General features: G+C 31.0%; 1 protein-coding gene across 2 annotated transcripts in view; it reads right to left on the reverse strand.

Moving 5' to 3' along the window:
- LOC119611438 (GTP-binding protein RAD) overlaps positions 1-24,742 on the reverse strand; it is a 61,349-nt gene that overhangs the window by 18,144 nt on the left and 18,463 nt on the right. For both annotated transcript variants that reach the window (XM_037967014.1, XM_037967015.1), the window contains exons 2-3: positions 24,234-24,381; positions 2,782-2,895 (exon numbers count right to left, since the gene is read on the reverse strand). In XM_037967014.1, the coding sequence (XP_037822942.1) occupies positions 2,782-2,895; positions 24,234-24,381 (262 nt within the window). The remainder of the gene's footprint in view (positions 1-2,781; positions 2,896-24,233; positions 24,382-24,742) is intronic.

Consider the following 24,742-nt stretch of genomic DNA (forward strand, 5'->3'; position numbering starts at 1 on the left):
AAAAATATAAATTAGAAAATAATTAATCAATTTTAAAAACAAAATGAAAATAAATAAAAATAAAAAATATATTACTTTGACTTTTAGCACAGTTTAATTGTTGAAATTTTTAACAAACGTTTGTTTGCATTTTTTTATTTGGTTAGAAATATAAAAATAAATAAATGTATTAAAGAAAATAAATAGGGCAATAGGGGTGATGTTATAAAGAATAATAAACTTGAATGAAATATATACTACAGACCCAAGTAGAAAAAAATATATATTTTTTGGAGATTTTCACAGTTTTATGAGGCTCTTACAGAGCGACTTGAACATCATCGGCTGATCGCAAGATATATTTGTTTGATTATATTCCTAAATGTATAGATGGTGAAAAACTCCTTCATATGATCAAGTTATTTTTTGCAAACTCCTTTTATTAAATCCTAACACTTTACTTTTCAAAATTAATTTTATTTCAATCAATATTTAACATTATTTTACATCTACCAAATATACCCTATCCATCCGAGTACCACCCAGCTTATGCAAATTTCAATAGACAATAAAAATTTAAATGTATACATTTGATGTCTGAACATGTTGCTTTTGAAGTGGCACACAAAATACTCAGAACAACACACTCACACACAAAATCAGAAAGTGGTAGCTTAAGGTGGCACAAGTACGGATGATGACATCATTGTACTCATGACGTTTTCTTCTATTTTTGTATCAAATAAAAATTTAAATTTATCATTTAAGGCATCTGGGCGGATGTACATGAGGATGAACTGAATCCTAAAGTGTATAATGATATCAGCATTAGGGTAGTTCAAAGTTGAACTCTGAATATAAAAGTTCCAACAGAACAGCTGTTCAGATTCTAATGAACTATTTCAAGTTGTTCAGATTCTGAAGAACTTTCTCATAGAAAAGTTGTTCAGATTCTGAAGAACTTTTTCATAGAAAAGTTGTTCAGATTCTGAAGAACTTTTTCATAGAAAAGTTGTTCAGATTCTGAAGAACTTTTTCATAGAAAAGTTGTTCAGATTCTGAAGAACTTTTTCATAGAAAAGTTGTTCTGATTCTGAAGAATTTTTTCATAGAAAAGTTGTTCAGATTCTGAAGAATTTTTTCATAGAAAAGTTGTTCAGATTCTGAAGAACTTTTTCATAGAAAAGTTGTTCAGATTCTGAAGAACTTTTTCATAGAAAAGTTGTTCAGATTCTGAAGAACTTTTCATAGAAAAGTTGTTCAGATTCTGAAGAACTTTTTCATAGAAAAATTGTTCAGATTCTGAAGAACTTTTTCATAGAAAAATTGTTCAGATTCTGAAGAACTTTTTCATAGAAAAATTGTTCAGATTCTGAAGAAATTTTTCGTAGAAAAGTTGATCAGATTCTGAAGAACTTTTTCATAGAAAATTTGTTCAGATTCTGAAGAACTTTTTCATAGAAAATTTGTTCAGATTCTGAAGAACTTTTTCGTTGAAACGATGTTCAGATTCTGAAGAAATTTTTTATAGAAAAGTTGTTCAGATTCTGAAGAAATTTTTCATAGAAAAGTTATTCTGATTCTGAAGAACTTTTTCATAGAAAAGTTGTTGAGATTTTGAAGAACTTTTTCATAGAAAAGTTGTTCAGATTCTGAAGAACTTTTTTATACAAAAATTGTTCAGATTCTTAAGAACTTTTTCATAGAAAAGTTGTTCAAATTCTAAAGAACTTTTTCGTAGAAACGATGTTCAGATTCTAAAGAACTTTTTCATAGAAAAGTTGTTCAGATTCTGAAGACCTTTTTCATAGAAAAGTTGTTCAGATTCTGAAGAATTTTTTTATAGAAAATTTGTTTAGATTCTGACGAAATTTTTCATAGAAAAGTTTTTCAGACTCTGAAGAACTTTTTCATAGAAAAGTTGTTGAGATTTTGAAGAACTTTTTCATAGAAATAGAGGACATTTTCAATAGAAAATTTGTTCAAGTTCTGGAGAACTTTTCAATTGAAAAGTTGTTCATATCCTGAAGAACTTTTTTTATAGAAAAGTTTTTCAGATTTTGAAGACCTTTTTCACGGGAAAAGTTTTTATTCTGAAGGTTTTGCAATAGAAAGGTTGTTCAGATTCTGAAGAACATTATCGTGAAAGAGTTATTTATATTCATAAGATTTTCCCATAAAAAGTTTTTTAGATTTCTAAAGCTTTTTAAAACAAATGTTTTTCAGACTCCGAAGAACTTTTTGATTCTAAAGAACTTTTCATTAGAAAAGTTGTTCAGATTTTAAAGAGCCACCCTAATAATATACTAAAATTTCCTTTCATATATGAAGAAGAACTAAATCAAAAGTGTTTCGAATACTTAAACATATACCCCCTACACATACATACATATATGAAATGATGTCTTTTCTTATTTAATACTTGAATAAATTTGAAAAGTAACTTTTATGAAAATCAAATAATTCAGTTTCTTATTTTCCTTAAGTTTAACTGATATGAACTGGGGGTGGAGAAGGGCTTTGATTAAGTATGGCCACTTAAGCATGTCGGTATGCTCGTATGAGTTCACGTTTCATTGCTTAAATATGAATTGAATCAATTATTAATTCAAATATTGTCTAAATTTAGAGCAAATATTTGATTTGAAATGTTTTTTCTTAAGAAGATATTTTCAAAATAGTTATAGAAACTATGGTGCAAAGGAAAGGGAAATGTTGTAACAAAAATGTAAAGTGTTGAACTTATTAATAGAAATGAAATAATGAGATTATTTATTCATTATGTCTGTTTTCTTGACTTACCCCCTTTTGAAGCACTAAATGTTCTTAAACGATCTAAATCCTCATCATCGCTCACTCTCAGATGATGCATATTCACGGTGGGTACATCCAGAAATGCATTTGATCTGCGATGCGCTATAACGAAACAAAAACAAGCAACATATTATTAAATAATTTATTAACTAAAAACTTATTTAATAACAATTAATTCCAAAGTAATAAAATGCTATCCGAAAGACCATCCTTGATAAGTTTAATGTATTAACAAAAATAACAAATCACTCTCCAGAGAATAAACTCAAACACCTCAGATTTGTGTCTTCTTGGGCCTTCAACTTAAATAAAATATTTAATATCTCGTGTAAACTTTCTTGTTTTTCATTCGAAAATAAACAAATAAATCGTAACAATAAATTAACTTTTAGTCTTTCTACAACTCTTTTCATTAGGGAATTGACCCTTATCAAGCCCTGACAGTATGAAATAGCAGGCTAGAAAAATGTTACGTTTAACAGAAAGTATCAGCACCTTCAAATAAATTAAATAAAAAAACTTAAATGTTGCCAAGAAACAAAAAGAGAAAGTAAAATGTTTGTGTCCTTAATAACAGATTTATTCTGTGTGTTTATTTGTTAAAGTTAAAGGAACAAAGCACTTAAATCAATTTTTACATACATTTCTACTTTGTTTGCTCGTTTTTTAGCTCTGTTATAAAAGGAACCACCTACATCAACAAAATAAATAAGAAAATACAGTCGGTCAAGTAAGTCTGAACGAAAGAGATATCCTAAAGGAGGGCTATTAAGGAAAACTAAGTCCAATAGATGTGGTAGGAAATCAATCGCCATTATATAGATTACAAATAGATAGTCAGAATGCTAGCCCAAAGGAATCAATGCATTTCAATGAACCTGTTTGCTTTAGGTGTTTTCAAGTATCTACTTTCTAGATTACTTGGTGATAGAAAAGGGACAACTGTCTGCTCTCTCCCTTACAAAGGGGACACTTAAGTGATGACAATTTTCACGCTATTTATCGAACATAACACACTCTTTGTTTAGACGGATAGATTCAAGTCTAAGATAGAGTAGGGGACTTTTAGATGGAAAGTAAAATTCAGTCTGTACAGCGTCCAGCAAGCTGAAATTCCAGGTTAGACTTTTCACCAATATCCATACTGTTTCATAAATGTCAAGAGATGGCGCAAAATTCTAACCTGAAATGTGCCGGAACACTCTGATATTCTCAGTAATGAAACTCAGGTACTCGTACAGAGTTTTAACAGACTTCTTCCCGGTAGATATTTGTGAGATTGATTCATTCATCAGTGTTACAGATGGGTTTGCTCCTACTATATGTGGGCCAATAAGTTTAAATAAACTTTTGGAATGTTACCAATATCAGTAAAAACTCACAATACTTTAGTCTCTAATATAGCGGTGTAGTAAAATCAATAAGTAGGTCAGCCTAAGTATAAACAAAAACATCAACATGTTTTAGCCTGTTTTTCTTTTGTTCTTGACTTTTTTCTTTTATTTATTGTACTTCACTTGTACACACATATATGTTTTTGTATGTTTGTGTGTGTGTGTGTGTGTGCATTTATAAGGATCAATATTTTAACATTTCACTTGGAGCATTTAGTTTAGGGTTTGTAGGCGGAAAAAGTTGTCTTATAAAATAACAAGACATTTAACTTTCACAATTTCGATCATTAAATATTATACTTAAGATATAAGAAATAACATATCGAAACTATTTTCTTTGTTTATTTCACGGAAATGAAAAAACTGAATTTCAGGAAATTACAAAGAAACCCTTGTATTTTGGAATAAACTAATGTATAGGACGATGTAAATAACCTAAGGAATGAAACAAATAAAGCAAAGTAGTTATGTATTGTTGTTTTGCTGTTTAGTTACTGTATCCATAATTCTTGGTGCAAATATTTAGTCTATAACCAGACTATAGACCAGACTATAGACTAGACTATAGACTAGACTATAGACTAGACTATAGACTAGACTATAGACCAGACTATAGACTACTATAGACTAGACTATAGACTAGACTATAGACTAGACTATAGACTAGACTATAGACTAGACTATAGACTAGACTATAGACTAGACTATAGACTAGACTATAGACTAGACTATAGACTAGACTATAGACTAGACTATAGACTAGACTATAGACTAGACTATAGACTAGACTATAGACTAGACTATAGACTAGACTATAGACTAGACTATAGACTAGACTATAGACTATAGACTAGACTATAGACTAGACTATAGACTAGACTATAGACTAGACTATAGACTAGACTATAGACTAGACTATAGACTAGACTATAGACTAGACTATAGACTACTATAGACTAGACTATAGACTAGACTATAGACTAGACTATAGACTAGACTATAGACTAGACTATAGACTAGACTATAGACTAGACTATAGACTACTATAGACTAGACTATAGACTAGACTATAGACTAGACTATAGACTAGACTATAGACTAGACTATAGACTAGACTATAGACTAGACTATAGACTAGACTATAGACTAGACTATAGACTAGACTATAGACTAACTATAGACTAGACTATAGACTAGACTATAGACTAGACTATAGACTAGATATAGACTAGACTATAGACTAGACTATAGACTAGACTATAGACTAGACTATAGACTAGACTATAGACTAGACTATAGACTAGACTATAGACTAGACTATAGACTAGACTATAGACTAGACTATAGACTAGACTATAGACTAGACTATAGACTAGACTATAGACTAGACTATAGACTAGACTATAGACTAGACTATAGACTAGACTATAGACTAGACTATAGACTAGACTATAGACTAGACTATAGACTAGACTATAGACTAGACTATAGACTAGACTATAGACTAGACTATAGACTAGACTATAGACTAGACTATAGACTAGACTATAGACTAGACTATAGACTAGACTATAGACTAGACTATAGACTAGACTATAGACTAGACTATAGACTAGACTATAGACTAGACTATAGACTAGACTATAGACTAGACTAAGACTAGACTATAGACTAGACTATAGACTAGACTATAGACTAGACTATAGACTAGACTATAGACTAGACTATAGACTAGACTATAGACTAGACTATAGACTAGACTATAGACTAGACTATAGACTACACTATAGACTACACTATAGACTAGACTATAGACTAGACTATAGACTAGACTATAGACTAGACTATAGACTAGACTATAGACTAGACTATAGACTAGACTATAGACTAGACTATAACTAGACTATAGACTAGACTATAGACTAGACTATAGACTAGACTATAGACTAGACTATAGACTAGACTATAGACTAGACTATAGACTAGACTATAGACTAGACTATAGACTAGACTATAGACTAGACTATAGACTAGACTATAGACTAGACTATAGACTAGACTATAGACTAGACTATAGACTAGACTATAGACTAGACTATAGACTAGACTATAGACTAGACTATAGACTAGACTATAGACTAGACTATAGACTAGACTATAGACTAGACTATAGACTAGACTATAGACTAGACTATAGACTAGACTATAGACTAGACTATAGACTAGACTATAGACTAGACTATAGACTAGACTATAGACTAGACTATAGACTAGACTATAGACTAGACTATAGACTAGACTATAGACTAGACTATAGACTAGACTATAGACTAGACTATAGACTAGACTATAGACTAGACTATGACTAGCTATAGACTAGACTATAGACTAGACTATAGACTAGACGATAGACTAGACTATAGACTAGATATAGACTAGACTATAGACTAGACTATGACTATAGACTATAGACTAGACTATAGCTCCCTAACTAAACCCCAGTACTTGGGTTTATTCATATTCCGTTTTAACATAAATAACGTTTTTGGGTACTTCCTAATATATGTATATTATAAATTTCATAATTGATTTATCTTTGCTTTATGAATTTCTATGGAAATCATTGAAATTCAGAAGACCAGTATCGCTATTGTTAATAAAATATGTTCTTTAACTTAACAAATGTTTTCCTGATTCCACAATAAAACCCTAAATGCCTCCAACCCTGTCAAAAAATAGGAAAAAATTTATACATAAATACTTTTAGAGACCCTTGAACTCAAAAAAATAACAATATATTCAAAATAAATTCCTTGATCCTTTTTGCCTAAATGTAAGCCTAATGAAGGTACAAATATTTAGGACAAAAAGAAAAAAAACTAAAAATTCAATGAACTTTTTTCCAATGAAACTAAATTTGTAGTTTTAATAAATTACCAAAAACCTTATATTATTTGTTGTTGCGGATGATAGAATAGTAACGAACCTCATCCATTAGCCGGAAAGTGTGCGTGTGAGCTCATGGAAACCCAAGGGATGGCCATTTATATAGATACTTGTGCATAAAACCAAATGGTTACAAAACACATGTGGCAAATTAAAGCGAGACGTATGTGTGTATCATTAAAAACGTTTTAAATTTAAAGACAATAAATGTTGGTGTTGTAGTTGTTTCTTATATATTTTTTAATTCAAATGTATTTTTTATTAAGTATTGATTTTGACATTAAGTATCTTTTTATTATTTTTATTTTTATTGTTATTAATTCTTTTATAATTTTTCTTTTGTAGCTCTTTTTTTAATGTTATAATAAAATCGTCATTAACCTCATAAACAGCATCATAAGGAATTCATTTATTTATTAGTTCGCCTATTAATTTTTGTTTTTTGAAAGTGTGTTAAAAATATGTTGATATCTTAAATATCTTTTGTAAAATTAAATAATTTTTTATTATTTTGTTAAGTCATTTTTATAATTTTTTTTCTACTTATTAATTTTGTTTTTGTATTCAACAAGTTTTAATGACTGTTATGAAACTGTATTTGTTTTTTGAACTGACGGCCATGTCCGCTAAGTTAGCAAAATTTGGAATGGAGAACTAACTAACTAACTAACTACTAACTAACTAACTAACTAACTAACTAACTAACTAACTAACTAACTAACTAACTAACTAACTAACTAACTAACTAACTAACTAACTAACTAACTACCTAACTAACTAACTAACTAACTAACTAACTAACTAACTAACTAACTAACTAACTAACTAACTAACTAACTACTAACTAACTAACTAACTACTAACTAACAACTAACTAACTAACTACTAACTACTAACTAACTACTACTACTAACTAACTACTAACTAACTAACTAACTAACTAACTAACTAACTAACTAACTAACTAACTAACTAACTAACTAACTAACTAACTAACTAACTACTAACTAACTAACTACTACTAACTAACTAACTACTAACTAACTAACTACTACTAACTAACTAACTAACTAACTAACTAACTAACTAACTAACTAACTAACTACTAACTAACTAACTAACTCTAACTAACTAACTAACTAACTAACTAAACTAACTAACTAACTAACTAACTAACTAACTAACTAACTAACTACTAACTAACTAACTAACTACTAACTAACTAACTAACTAACTAACTAACTAACTAACTAACTAACTACTAACTAACTAACTAACTAACTAACTAACTAACTAACTAACTAACTAACTAACTAACTAACTACTAACTCACTAACTAACTAACTAACTAACTAACACTAACTAACTAACTAACTAACTAACTAACTAACTAACTACTACTACTAACTAACTACTAACTAACTAACTAACTAACTAACTAACTAACTAACTAACTAACTAACTAACTAACTACTAACTAACTAACTACTAACTAACTAACTAACTAACTAACTAACTAACTAACTAACTACTAACTAACTAACTAACTAACTAACTAACTAACTAACTAACTAACTACTAACTAACTAACTAACTAACTAACTAACTAACTAACTACTACTAACTAACTAACTAACAACTAACTAACTAACTAACTAACTACCTAACTAACTACTACTAACTAACTAACTAACTAACTAACTAACTAACTAAATACTAACTACTAACTAACTACTAACTAACTAACTAACTAACTAACTAACTAACTAACTAACTAACTAACTAACTAACTACTAACTAACTAACTAACTAACTAACTAACTAACTACTACTAAATAATAACTAACTAACTACTAACTAACTAACTTAACTAACTAACTACTAACTAACTAACTAACTAACTACTAACTAACTAACTAACTACTAACTAACTAACTAACTAACTAACTAACTAACTAACTAACTAACTAACTACTAACTAACTAACTAACTACTAACTAACTAACTAACTAACTAACTAACTAACTAATTACTAACTAACTAACTAACTAATGGCAAATATTTAAAAAATTTTTGGAGATCCGACCATTACATCAAAGGTACTGTTGTATGAGGACTAGGTAGAATAATGAACCGATATTAACCAAAAACACTACATTTCATCAAATTAGCTTGAAAATTACGGCCTGTAGTTTAATTACAAGGTTTAAAGGGCTAAACCGATTTAGAAAATGATTTTGAGAAGATTGGTATTCTTTAAGGAGGCTATAGGAACAATATTATTGTGCGTTACAACATCAGCACAAACCCAATATACCCACCCCACTAAAGTGATGTACCCTATTTTTCTTTTCATACATGTAGCAAACTTTTCTCAAGTGTCATAACTCTAAAAAATAGCCAGAATTATTTTTTAACTATTGATTTTTAAACTAAATTTTAATGAAATACTTTCGAATGTAACCAAAAACTGACGTTTTAAACATTTTAAAGAAGGACTTATCTAATAGACAGAGGAAATTGTGCGTTAGAACATTATTGCAGAAATAAATGGAAAATATGTATGTGTATAAGTAAATGATGACATTTTATCATTTTATTGTATTTTTAAAGTTTTCAATAACCATGAAAAAGGCATTTCAGTTATTGCTTTTTTTTTGCTTTTAATATATAAAATACAAATGTGAATATAATGTGATCATAAAAATAATGAATATTTCTTTTTATATTAAATTAAACTGAGTGTTAAATAAAAGATTTACTGTTATAAATCTTATAAAACAAATGTATTAAACATACTTTTCTTTATTTTTATTTAATGAATAAAATAAATGATTGAATTGGAAAATCTTTTAAAATTTAATAAATTCCGCTTTCTATTACGTATTGAAAGTGTATAATAATGTGTTTTAATTTGTCATATTAATCTTAGTCTTGAATATATGCCATTTATTTAAATTTTTTCAATACAAACATTTGTATATAAATATTTTGTGCAACCACAAGAGCGTATAAGTAACACAAAATGTAATAAGTATGTATGTATGTAATTGATTTTATTTATTTCCCTTTGTGAGTTCATTTGAGGTGCTTTGTTCCATTTTTCTTTTTTAATTTCCGTAAAATATTTTGTTTGATAATCCCAAATTGAACATTAAAACTTGGTGGAAAATGTTGATGTTATGAGGAAAATTTAAATTAATGTTTACTAAACTGATTTAGTTCAGTTCTAGTTCAGTTCTAGTTCAGTTCTAGTTCAGTTCTAGTTCAGTTCTAGTTCAGTTCTAGTTCAGTTCTAGTTCAGTTCTAGTTCAGTTCTAGTTCAGTTTCTAGTTCAGTTCTAGTTCAGTTCTAGTTCAGTTCTAGTTCAGTTCTAGTTCAGTTCTAGTTCAGTTCTAGTTCAGTTCTAGTTCAGTTCTAGTTCAGTTCTAGTTCAGTTCTAGTTCAGTTCTAGTTCAGTTCTAGTTCAGTTCTAGTTCAGTTCTAGTTCAGTTCTAGTTCAGTTCTAGTTCAGTTCTAGTTCAGTTCTAGTTCAGTTCTAGTTCAGTTCTAGTTCAGTTCTAGTTCAGTTCTAGTTCAGTTCTAGTTCAGTTCTAGTTCAGTTCTAGTTCAGTTCTAGTTCAGTTCTAGTTCAGTTCTAGTTCAGTTCTAGTTCAGTTCTAGTTCAGTTCTAGTTCGGTTCTAGTTCAGTTCTAGTTCAGTTCTAGTTCTGTTCTATTTCAGTTCTAGTTCAGTTTTAGTTCAATTAATTTAACAATATAATTTCATTTATATTTGGTTTTGTGTTTCCTTAAAACACAACAATTTCATTGTTAATTACACCGGTCATTTTGATACACATTATTAATGGCATTTGCGTTTTATTTTCATCATTAATTTCTTTGGCATGAAAGTCAATTAAAGAATCAATTACACTCATACATACTTTCACACACACATGCAATTAAAATAAACAACAAATTACATGTGTGATTGTGATGATTTTTACAAGAATATATAAAATTCTAGTAAAGATGATGACGATGCATCAAATTAAAATGCTTAAACATTCTGTACGAAGAATTGGAAAAAGGATACTTTATATAAGGACCATTTCTATACACTTCTAAAAGTATGTATAATAATGTGTTAGTATTAGACTGTCTGTGTGCAAGTGTGTTATTTTGTTGTGAGAGATGTGTTATTAAGGATTTTTTTACAACAACTTAAAAACATGTTTATACACTAACAAACAAAACTTTATATTTTGTTATTGCATACTAACAGGCGAGTGATGTTGCGTAGGTATGTGAGTGCATGTATGTTTTTCCTGCTTACCAAGAGAACCATATTGTATTACATACATAAAAAGGATAATGAACTTACAAAAACAGATAAACATTTTAATATACTCTGATACAGATAAACAAACTGACACACATATGCAAACACTCACGTAGTTAATACATACAACAATAAGCTTTCAAAGGATATTATATATTTTTATTTAAATTGATTTTTTCCTAAACAACATTAGCAAAATTTCAAAAGCTGTATTTTGAAGAATTAACTAAAAGAAATGTGGGTTTTTTATCTTTATTTATTGCTTTTTTGTTTCTTAATCAAGGATATATGATTTAAATCATGATTTAAAGTAAAAAGACAATATCTAGTGTTGAGAGGATTTAACAAAATTGTAGGCTTAAGAAAGATAATTTAATTTCCTTACAAAATGCGGGGGTTATTTTTAGCTGAACTGAAGGTTATATGGAAATTATTTTTTATAGTTTATACTGGTAATAAGCTATTGTTTGTAATGCGTCTATAGTCTAGTCTATAGTCTAGTCTATAGTCTAGTCTATAGTCTAGTCTATAGTCTAGTCTATAGTCTAGTCTATAGTATAGTCTATAGTCTAGTCTATAGTCTAGTCTATAGTCTAGTCTATAGTCTAGTCTATAGTCTAGTCTATAGTATAGTCTATAGTCCAGTCTATAGTCTAGTCTATAGTCTAGTCTATAGTCTAGTCTATAGTCTAGTCTATAGTCTAGTCTATAGTCTAGTCTATAGTCTAGTCTATAGTATAGTCTATAGTCTAGTCTATAGTATAGTCTATAGTCTAGTCTAGTCTATAGTCTAGTCTATAGTCTAGTCTAGTCTATAGTCTAGTCTATAGTCTATAGTCTAGTCTATAGTCTAGTCTATAGTCTAGTCTATAGTATAGTCTATAGTCCAGTCTATAGTCTAGTCTATAGTCTAGTCTATAGTCTAGTCTATAGTCTAGTCTATAGTCTAGTCTATAGTCTAGTCTATAGTCTAGTCTATAGTCTAGTCTATAGTCTAGTCTATAGTCTAGTCTATAGTCTAGTCTATAGTCTAGTCTATAGTCTAGTCTATAGTCTAGTCTATAGTCTAGTCTATAGTCTAGTCTATAGTCTAGTCTATAGTCTAGTCTATAGTCTAGTCTATAGTCTAGTCTATAGTCTAGTCTATGGTCTAGTCTATAGTCTAGTCTAAAGTCTAGTCTATAGTCTAGTCTGAAGTCTAGTCTATAGTCTAGTCTATAGTCTAGTCTATGTCTAGTCTATAGTCTAGTCTATAGTCTAGTCTATAGTCTAGTCTATAGTCTAGTCTATAGTCTAGTCTATAGTCTAGTCTATAGTCTAGTCTATAGTCTAGTCTCTAGTCTAGTCTAGTCTATAGTCTAGTCTAGTCTATAGTCTAGTCTAGTCTATAGTCTAGTCTAGTCTATAGTCTAGTCTATAGTCTAGTCTATAGTCTAGTCTAGTCTATAGTCTAGTCTAGTCTATAGTCTAGTCTGGTCTATAGTCTAGTCTAGTCTAGTCTAGTCTAGTCTAGTCTAGTCTAGTCTAGTCTAGTCTAGTCTAGTCTAGTCTAGTCTAGTCTAGTCTAGTCTAGTCTAGTCTAGTCTATAGTCTAGTCTATAGTCTAGTCTAGTCTATAGTCTATAGTCTAGTCTATAGTCTAGTCTAGTCTATAGTCTAGTCTACAGTCGAGTCTATAGTCTAGTCTATAGTCTAGTCTATAGTCTAGTCTATAGTCTAGTCTATAGTCTAGTCTATAGTCTAGTCTATAGTCTAGTCTATAGTCTAGTCTATAGTCTAGTCTATAGTCTAGTCTATAGTCTAGTCTATAGTCTAGTCTATAGTCTAGTCTATAGTCTAGTCTATAGTCTAGTCTATAGTCTAGTCTATAGTCTAGTCTATAGTCTAGTCTATAGTCTAGTCTATAGTCTAGTCTATAGTCTAGTCTATAGTCTAGTCTATAGTCTAGTCTATAGTCTAGTCTATAGTCTAGTCTAGTCTATAGTCTAGTCTATAGTCTAGTCTATAGTCTAGTCTATAGTCTAGTCTATAGTCTAGTCTATAGTCTAGTCTATAGTCTAGTCTATAGTCTAGTCTATAGTCTAGTCTATAGTCTAGTCTATAGTCTAGTCTATAGTCTAGTCTATTCTAGTCTATAGTCTAGTCTATAGTCTAGTCTATAGTCTAGTCTATAGTCTAGTCTATAGTCTAGTCTATAGTCTAGTCTTAGTCTAGTCTATAGTCTAGTCTATAGTCTAGTCTATAGTCTAGTCTATAGTCTAGTCTATAGTCTAGTCTATAGTCTAGTCTATAGTCTAGTCTATAGTCTAGTCTATAGTCTAGTCTATAGTCTAGTCTATAGTCTAGTCTATAGTCTAGTCTATAGTCTAGTCTATAGTCTAGTCTATAGTCTAGTCTATAGTCTAGTCTATAGTCTAGTCTATAGTCTAGTCTATAGTCTAGTCTATAGTCTAGTCTATAGTCTAGTCTATAGTCTAGTCTATAGTCTAGTCTATAGTCTAGTCTATAGTCTAGTCTAGTCTAGTCTATAGTCTAGTCTATAGTCTAGTCTATAGTCTAGTCTATAGTCTAGTCTATAGTCTAGTCTATAGTCTAGTCTATAGTCTAGTCTATAGTCTAGTCTATAGTCTAGTCTATAGTCTAGTCTATAGTCTAGTCTATAGTCTAGTCTATAGTCTAGTCTATAGTCTAGTCTATAGTCTAGTCTATAGTCTAGTCTATAGTCTAGTCTATAGTCTAGTCTATAGTCTAGTCTATAGTCTAGTCTATAGTCTAGTCTATAGTCTAGTCTATAGTCTAGTCTATAGTCTAGTCTATAGTCTAGTCTATAGTCTAGTCTATAGTCTAGTCTATAGTCTAGTCTATAGTCTAGTCTATAGTCTAGTCTATAGTCTAGTCTATAGTCTAGTCTATAGTCTAGTCTGTAGTCTAGTCTATAGTCTAGTCTAGTCTATTCTATAGTCTATTCTATAGTCTATTCTATAGTCTATTCTATAGTCTATTCTATAGTCTATTCTATAGTCTAGTCTATAGTCTAGTCTATAGTCTAGTCTATAGTCTAGTATAGTCTAGTCTATAGTCTAGTCTATAGTCTAGTCTATAGTCTAGTCTATAGTCTAGTCTATAGTCTAGTCTATAGTCTAGTCTATAGTCTAGTCTATAGTCTAGTCTATAGTCTAGTCTATAGTCTAGTCTATAGTCTAGTCTATAGTCTAGTCTATAGTCTAGCCTATAGTCTAGTCTATAGTCTAGCCTATAGTCTAGTCTATAGTCTAGTCTATAGTCTAGTCTATAGTCTAGCCTATAGTCTAGTCTATAGTCTAGTCTATAGTCTAGTCTATAGTCTAGTCTATAGTCTAGTCTATAGTCTAGTCTATAGTCTAGTCTATAGTCTAGTCTATAGTCTAGTCTATAGTCTAGTCTATAGTCTAGTCTATAGTCTAGTCTATAGTCTAGTCTATAGTCTAGTCTATAGTCTAGTCTATAGTCTAGTCTATAGTCTAGTCTATAGTCTAGTCTATAGTCTAGTCTATAGTCTAGTCTATAGTCTAGTCTATAGTCTAGTCTATAGTCTAGTCTATAGTCTAGTCTATAGTCTAGTCTATAGTCTAGTCTATAGTCTAGTCTATAGTCTAGTCTATAGTCTAGTCTATAGTCTAGTCTATAGTCTAGTCTATAGTCTAGTCTATAGTCTATAGTCTAGTCTATAGTCGAGTCAAGTCACCAATTGAATATAGTTGTAATTGATCTAGTAAAAATCCGTTAATTAGGCGGTATTGAGTATCATATGGTTATGCCTACTCATCTGTCATTTCTTGCAGATCATAAGCATAATGGGAATAAATGAATTGATAATTTGTTTAACTATATTAATTTGAATTTATTTTAACAGAAGTATTTCTGCACAGACCTCTACAAATATTCTAATCCTAATTTGTCTTTTCACTGTATACCAAATTATAAGCTTTTCATAATTATTTGTGGTTTAAATACTTTACTCACTCATTCAATCTCTCGAACACACACTCATTCATCCATTAATTTATTCACTTACTAAGCTGATTTGTAATGAAGTTGAGTGGTGCGTATGATTAATATTTAATTTTACCAACAGACTACCAATGCGGATACTCACCGAGTAACACATGGCGTATGATTAATATTAAAAAAGCGTTGACAACAAGAACTTATGGGTTACGCGCGTACAAACGTTGTTGATAATTAAATTTTTTTCTTAGCATTTAAATTACGTGGGAGTTTTTGTACATTTGTGAATTTGTAAATTTTTTCATTAAAACCATTTAAGCACATTTACATAATTATGTGAGTTTTGTCTTCTTTACGTTTTCGTTATTAATTTATGTTAATATTAATTTAAAAACTTTGCTGTTTTGCAAAGAAAATTATTAAACTTTCTAAAGCATTCTGTGTGTGTGTGTCATAGCATATCTAAATATTTGCATATTGATGATGGGAACTTGTCATAAACTGTTGCTGCTTGCAAATGAAAGACAAATATGAATATCTTTACCGCAATGACATAGAGAGTTAAGCAGAAGAGAGTAAGATATTTAAAATGATAACTACAATATAAATTACTTAATAAGACAACCAATAACCAGTGTTGAATAAATTCACTTTTGTTGTTATTTCTCATTTCGTTTTGTTTCAATTTCAATCCGTTTTGTACAGCATAGCAACTTTTCAAAAGATCAAAGTAGTTGAAAAATATCATAAATTTTTTAATTAAGAATGGCAGATACCATTTTTAAGAGCAAATTAAAAGAACCTTATAGTCAGACTTGGACAATCATTTTTTTTGGGATTTTTGTAGTTCTAGTTCTTTTCTAGTTCTGGTTCTGTTCTAGTTCTGTTCTAGTTCTGTTCTAGTTCTGTTCTAGTTCTGTTCTAGTTCTGTTCTAGTTCTGTTCTAGTTCTGTTCTAGTTCTGTTCTAGTTCTGTTCTAGTTCTGTTCTAGTTCTGTTCTAGTTCTGTTCTAGTTCTGTTCTAGTTCTGTTTCTAGTTCTTTTCTAGTTCTGTTCTAGTTCTGTTCTAGTTCTGTTCTAGTTCTGTTCTTCTAGTTCTGTTCTAGTTCTGTTCTAGTTCTGTTCTAGTTCTGTTCTAGTTCTGTTCTAGTTCTGTTCTAGTTCTGTTCTAGTTCTGTTCTAGTTCTGTTCTAGTTCTGTTCTAGTTCTGTTCTATTCTGTTCTGTTTCTAGTTCTGTTCTAGTTCTGTTCTAGTTCTGTTCTAGTTCTGTTCTAGTTCTGTTCTAGTTCTGTTCTAGTTCTGTTCTAGTTCTGTTCTAGTTCTGTTCTAGTTCTGTTCTAGTTCTGTTCTAGTTCTGTTCTAGTTCTTTCTAGTTCTGTTCTAGTTCTGTTCTAGTTCTGTTCTAGTTCTGTTCTAGTTCTGTTCTAGTTCTGTTCTAGTTCTGTTCTAGTTCTGTTCTAGTTCTGTTCTAGTTCTAGTTCTGTTCTAGTTTGTTCTAGTTCTGTTCTAGTTCTGTTCTAGTTCTGTTCTAGTTCTGTTCTAGTTCTGTTTCTAGTTCTGTTCTAGTTCTGTTCTAGTTCTGTTCTAGTTCTGTTCTAGTTCTGTTCTAGTTCTGTTCTAGTTCTGTTCTAGTTCTGTTCTAGTTCTGTTCTAGTTCTGTTCTAGTTCTGTTCTAGTTCTGTTCTAGTTCTGTTCTAGTTCTGTTCTAGTTCTGTTTCTAGTTCTGTTCTAGTTCTGTTCTAGTTCTGTTCTAGTTCTGTTCTAGTTCTGTTCTAGTTCTGTTCTAGTTCTGTTCTAGTTCTGTTCTAGTTCTGTTCTAGTTCTGTTCTAGTTCTGTTCTAGTTCTGTTCTAGTTCTGTTCTAGTTCTGTTTAGTTCTGTTCTAGTTCTGTTCTAGTTCTGTTCTAGTTCTGTTCTAGTTCTGTTCTAGTTCTGTTCTAGTTCTGTTCTAGTTCTGTTCTAGTTCTGTTCTAGTTCTGTTCTAGTTCTGTTCTAGTTCTGTTCTAGTTCTGTTCTAGTTCTGTTCTAGTTCTGTTCGTTCTGTTCTAGTTCTGTTCTTCTGTTCTAGTTCTGTTCTAGTTCTGTTCTAGTTCTGTTCTAGTTCTGTTTAGTTCTGTTCTAGTTCTTTCTAGTTCTGTTCTAGTTCTGTTCTAGTTCTGTTCTAGTTCTGTTCTAGTTCTGTTCTAGTTCTGTTCTAGTTCTGTTCTAGTTCTGTTTCTAGTTCTGTTCTAGTTCTGTTCTAGTTCTGTTCTAGTTCTGTTCTAGTTCTGTTCTAGTTCTGTTCTAGTTCTGTTCTAGTTCTGTTCTAGTTCTGTTCTAGTTCTGTTCTAGTTCTGTTCTAGTTCTGTTCTAGTTTGTTCTAGTTCTGTTCTAGTTCTGTTCTAGTTCTGTTCTAGTTCTGTTCTAGTTCTGTTCTAGTTTTTCTGTTCTAGTTCTGTTCTAGTTCTGTTCTAGTTCTGTTCTAGTTCTGTTCTAGTTCTGTTCGTTCTGTTCCAGTTCTGTTCTAGTTCTGTTCTATTCTGTTCTAGTTCTGTTCTAGTTCTGTTCTAGTTCTGTTCTAGTTCTGTTCTAGTTCTGTTCTAGTTCTGTTCTAGTTCTGTTCTAGTTCTGTTCTAGTTCTGTTCTAGTTCTGTTCTAGTTCTGTTCTAGTTCTGTTCTAGTTCTGTTCTAGTTCTGTTCTAGTTCTGTTCTAGTTCTGTTCTAGTTCTGTTCTAGTTCTGTTTCTAGTTCTGTTCTAGTTCTGTTCTAGTTCTGTTCTAGTTCTGTTCTAGTTCTGTTCTAGTTCTGTTCTAGTTCTGTTCTAGTTCTGTTCCGTTCTGTTCTACTTCTGTTCTAGTTCTGTTCTAGTTCTGTTCTAGTTCTGTTCTAGTTCTGTTCTAGTTTGTTCTAGTTCTGTTCTAGTTCTATTTCTAGTTCTGTTCTAGTTCTGTTCTAGTTCTGTTCTAGTTCTGTTCTAGTTCTGTTCTAGTTCTGTTCTAGTTCTGTTCTAGTTCTGTTCTAGTTCTGTTCTAGTTCTGTTCTAGTTCTGTTCTAGTTCTGTTCTAGTTCTGTTCTAGTTCTGTTCTAGTTCTGTTCTAGTTCTGTTCTAGTTCTGTTCTAGTTCTGTTCTAGTTCTGTTCTAGTTCTGTCTAGTTCTGTTCTAGTTCTGTTCTAGTTCTGTTCTAGTTCTGTTCTAGTTCTGTTCTAGTTCTGTTCTAGTTCTGTTCTACTTCTGTTCTAGTTCTGTTCTAGTTCTGTTCTAGTTCTGTTCCAGTTCTGTTCAGTTCTGTTCTACTTCTGTTCTACTTCTGTTCTAGTTCTGTTCTAGTTCTGTTCTAGTTCTGTTCTAGTTCTGTTCTAGTTCTGTTCTAGTTCTGTTCTAGTTCTGTTCTAGTTCTGTTCTAGTTCTGTTCTAGTTCTGTTCTAGTTCTGTTCTAGTTCTGTTCTAGTTCTGTTCTAGTTCTGTTCTAGTTCTGTTCCAGTTCTGTTCTACTTCTGTTCTAGTTCTGTTCTAGTTCTGTTCTAGTTCGTTCTAGTTCTGTTCTAGTTCTGTTCTAGTTTCTGTTCTAGTTCTGTTCTAGTTCTGTTCTAGTTCTGTTCTACTTCTGTTCTAGTTCTGTTCTAGTTCTGTTCTAGTTCTGTTCTACTTCTGTTCTAGTTCTGTTCTAGTTCTGTTCTAGTTCTGTTCAGTTCTGTTCCAGTTCTGTTCTACTTCTGTTCTACTTCTGTTCTAGTTCTGTTCTAGTTCTGTTCTAGTTCTGTTCTAGTTCTGTTCTAGTTCTGTTCTAGTTCTGTTCTAGTTCTGTTCTAGTTCTGTTCTAGTTCTGTTCTACTTCTGTTCTAGTTCTGTTCCAGTTCTGTTCTAGTTCTGTCCTAGTTCTGTTCTAGTTACGGTATATAAATAAACACTAGAACACAAAAGAATCTAGACGAATGTAGGGCGTGCGAAGATGACAGTGATACTCTGGAATACTTTCATTGTCACGATTATACCCCGTTGTTAGTGAGAGCGGAGGCAGTCGTCATCTTACTGTTCCCAAATAATCCAGAGAGTGTACACTTAACAAAAACATAAGCGAAAAAGTTCATTGCTATATATTGACACCATTGGACTAGTTTTCTAACAGTCTCTTTGTAATCTATGGAAAGACAATTTTCCTCCTTGGACAAGCATATTCTAAAGTAGCTAGTATCTGGGAAGTCGGGTGGTAATAGCTAGATCGGGACTGTCCCTTCGAACTTCTGGGCAAATACATAAATCACTTTTGTTTAAAATTATATTTAATTTTTAATATTACATTGGAGTTTGTACATTAATTGAAAACCTCAAAAATCGCTTAACTATTTCAACTACAAAAGAATGGCAAATTCCCCTAGAAATCAAATTTTAATCAAATTCTTTAACTACGACAACAGCTGGCATAAGTAAAACAAGTAGCAACTAAAAAAATAACTTAAATATTAAAATACTGGTTATAAGTACAAACGTACGATAGTATAACGATTACTCTTTCAAAGTTCATACTAGCTGTTATAATAACAATTGTGTTTGTACTAATAACAATATAATCACAATATTCCCTTTTTCCATGCCCTTTAAGTAAAACATAGTACAAAGTAAAGTGCAGAGCGACAGGGTCATAATTGTAATGTGTCCCTATAGCAGCTGTTATGGCAACTTAATTCTAAGTGGATAAATTATGCGTTAATAATACAAAGAAACAAAATTGCAAATTTTGTTGTGTTTGTTTTTTAGTTCTTTCTCCCTTACATTAAAAATATCAGTTTTATCTTTGTGGCAGAATGTCACACATAGTAGTGACATTGTCTCGAGGGCATTTTGTCTGTCTGGCAAGTTGGTAAATGTTGTGAATATATTAAATTGTTTTATTTACAACTTAATTCAGATTTTGGTTAACTAAGTAAGAAATGAAATTTATTTAAATTTCTTTTATACTTTTTGTGCAATTTGGCGTTTTAATAATGTAAAAGATTAGAGCTATTGCCACACGGCTGACCAGAATCAAAGAAACCATTAACAAAACTTCTGACGCAAATATAGAAGTTATTTCGAAGGGTAGCCTTGTATTTATGGGCATTAGGGTTCCTCTGAAACGATACATATCAGGCATGGAAAATTTAAATTTTGGAATAGTACTAACTTATAATACAAATAGTACTATTTATACCTATAGACCAGAATGAAGACTAGACTATAGACTAGACTATAGACTAGACTATATACTAGACTATATACTAGACTATGGACTAGACTATAGACTAGACTATAGACTAGACTGTAGACTAGACTATAGACTAGACTATTGACTAGACTATAGACTAGACTATAGACTAGACTATAGACTAGACTATAGACTAGACTATAGACTAGACTATAGACTAGACTATAGACTAGACTATAGACTAGACTATAGACTAGACTATAGACTAGACTATAGACTAGACTATAGACTAGACTATAGACTAGACTATAGACTAGACTATAGACTAGACTATAGACTAGACTATAGACTAGACTATAGACTAGACTATAGACTAGACTATAGACTAGACTATAGACTAGACTATAGACTAGACTATAGACTAGACTATAGACTAGACTATAGACTAGACTATAGACTAGACTATAGACTAGACTATAGACTAGACTATAGACTAGACTATAGACTAGACTATAGACTAGACTATAGACTAGACTATAGACTAGACTATAGACTAGACTATAGACTAGACTATAGACTAGACTATAGACTAGACTATAGACTAGACTATAGACTAGACTATAGACTAGACTATAGACTAGACTATAGACTAGATAGACTAGACTATAGACTAGACTATAGACTAGACTATAGACTAGACTATAGACTAGACTAAAGACTAGACTATAGACTAGACTATAGACTAGACTATAGACTAGACTATAGACTAGACTATAGACTAGACTATAGACTAGACTATAGACTAGACTATAGACTAGACTATAGACTAGACTATAGACTAGACTATAGACTAGACTATAGACTAGACTATAGACTAGACTATAGACTAGACTATAGACTAGACTATAGACTAGACTATAGACTAGACTATAGACTAGACTATAGACTAGACTATAGACTAGACTATAGACTAGACTATAGACTAGACTATAGACTAGACTATAGACTAGACTATAGACTAGACTATAGACTAGACTATAGACTAGACTAGACTAGACTATAGACTAGACTATAGACTAGACTATAGACTAGACTATAGACTAGACTATAGACTAGACTATAGACTAGACTATAGACTAGACTATAGACTAGACTATAGACTAGACTATAGACTATAGACTAGACTATAGACTAGACTATAGACTAGACTATAGACTAGACTATAGACTAGACTATAGACTAGACTATAGACTAGACTATAGACTAGACTATAGACTAGACTATAGACTAGACTATAGACTAGACTATAGACTAGACTATAGACTAGACTATAGACTAGACTATAGACTAGACTATAGACTAGACTATAGACTAGACTATAGACTAGACTATAGACTAGACTATAGACTAGACTATAGACTAGACTATAGACTAGACTATAGACTAGACTATAGACTAGACTATAGACTAGACTATAGACTAGACTATAGACTAGACTATAGACTAGACTATAGACTAGACTATAGACTAGACTATAGACTAGACTATAGACTAGACTATAGACTAGACTATAGACTAGACTATAGACTAGACTATAGACTAGACTATAGACTAGACTATAGACTAGACTATAGACTAGACTATAGACTAGACTATAGACTAGACTATAGACTAGACTATAGACTAGACTATAGACTAGACTATAGACTAGACTATAGACTAGACTATAGACTAGACTATAGACTAGACTATAGACTAGACTATAGACTAGACTATAGACTAGACTATAGACTAGACTATAGACTAGACTATAGACTAGACTATAGACTAGACTATAGACTAGACTATAGACTAGACTATAGACTAGACTATAGACTAGACTATAGACTAGACTATAGACTAGACTATAGACTAGACTATAGACTAGACTATAGACTAGACTATAGACTAGACTATAGTCTAGTCTATAGACTAGACTATAGACTAGACTATAGACTAGACTATAGACTAGACTATAGACTAGACTATAGACTAGACTATAGACTAGACTATAGACTAGACTATAGACTAGACTATAGACTAGACTATAGACTAGACTATAGACTAGACTAGACTAGACTATAGACTAGACTATAGACTAGACTATAGACTAGACTATAGACTAGACTATAGACTAGACTATAGACTAGACTATAGACTAGACTATAGACTAGACTATAGACTAGACTATAGACTAGACTATAGACTAGACTATAGACTAGACTATAGACTAGACTATAGACTAGACTATAGACTAGACTATAGACTAGACTATAGACTAGACTATAGACTAGACTATAGACTAGACTATAGACTAGACTATAGACTAGACTATAGACTAGACTATAGACTAGACTATAGACTAGACTATAGACTAGACTATAGACTAGACTATAGACTAGACTATAGACTAGACTATAGACTAGACTATAGACTAGACTATAGACTAGACTATAGACTAGACTATAGACTAGACTATAGACTAGACTATAGACTAGACTATAGACTAGACTATAGACTAGACTATAGACTAGACTATAGACTAGACTATAGACTAGACTATAGACTAGACTATAGACTAGACTATAGACTAGACTATAGACTAGACTATAGACTAGACTATAGACTAGACTATAGACTAGACTATAGACTAGACTATAGACTAGACTATAGACTAGACTATAGACTAGACTATAGACTAGACTATAGACTAGACTATAGACTAGACTATAGACTAGACTATAGACTAGACTATAGACTAGACTATAGACTAGACTGTAGACTAGACTATAGACTAGACTATAGACTACACTATAGACTAGACTATAGACTAGACTATAGACTAGACTATAGACTAGACTATAGACTAGACTGTAGACTAGACTATAGACTAGACTATAGACTAGACTATAGACTAGACTATAGACTAGACTATAGACTAGACTATAGACTAGACTATAGACTAGACTGTAGACTAGACTATAGACTAGACTATAGACTAGACTATAGACTAGACTATAGACTAGACTATAGACTTGACTGTAGACTAGACTATAGACTAGACTATAGACTAGACTATAGACTAGACTATAGACTAGACTATAGACTAGACTATAGACTAGACTAAAGACTAGACTATAGACTAGACTATAGACTAGACTATAGACTAGACTATAGACTAGACTATAGACTAGACTATAGACTAGACTATAGACTGGTCTATAGTCCGAAAGAACCAGTTACCGTATTAGTTTTGTAAAGGTTTCCTTCCCATTTCTGCGACTTCTTTATATCAAAACATAGAAAAACTTATATGTTTATATTGTTCTTCATTAAAATCTCTTAGAAAATTCTAAACTTTGACTTTATGTTAAAGTAGTTGTTTGCAGTTGTTTATAGCATGAGATACTTGATACTTATATGTGTCTAGTATAAATACTTATGTTGTATGTTAAAAGTTTCCTCGAACTTTTTATCTACATATCTAGTACTTCTCACATAATTCATATTTTTTTAGCTAAGTAGTTTCTTTTATAAGATATATTTTTTTTGAGTTTTGTTAAACAAGTATCGTGAAGGAGTGAACTTACGGTGTTGTTGTTGTGGCCTTCTTTGTGAAAGTTTCCTTCTTTGTGGTGGTGTTTCTGTTTCGCTAAGTCTGGGTTCACTGGTGCAGTATGAACGAGTTTCTTGTAAATTATGCTGCATTTGTTGTTGCTGTTGGGGACGCCTTCGAACCTAGAAAGAATGAAAAAAATAAATTCTTATTAATTATAAAGATTTCTAATTATGAATATAGCAAATACAAACATATATTTTATAAATATGTACATAACAAATTGTAAATTATAAACAAAAATAATTTATTAACTTTCCCTCTTCAATATTTAAACAACCCAATGCTTTCTTGGTTTAATTTGATTACTTTAATCCATGCAAGTATCAATTCACAAAATTACTAATTTCTTTTGTTATGTTTATTAATGAAAATCTTTTAGTCACGTAATAGTTTTGACCTCTTTTTTTCTAACAATAGACAATTCTCCTTGGATTTGGTGGCAACCTGTTAAATTAATTATTGACTTAATTCAATTAATTA

Source organism: Lucilia sericata, unplaced genomic scaffold (genome assembly GCF_015586225.1).
Source record: "Lucilia sericata isolate MDLA Ls3-8-SP2 unplaced genomic scaffold, ASM1558622v1 Contig001450F_arrow, whole genome shotgun sequence".
In the NCBI taxonomy this organism is placed as follows: domain Eukaryota; kingdom Metazoa; phylum Arthropoda; class Insecta; order Diptera; family Calliphoridae; genus Lucilia; species Lucilia sericata.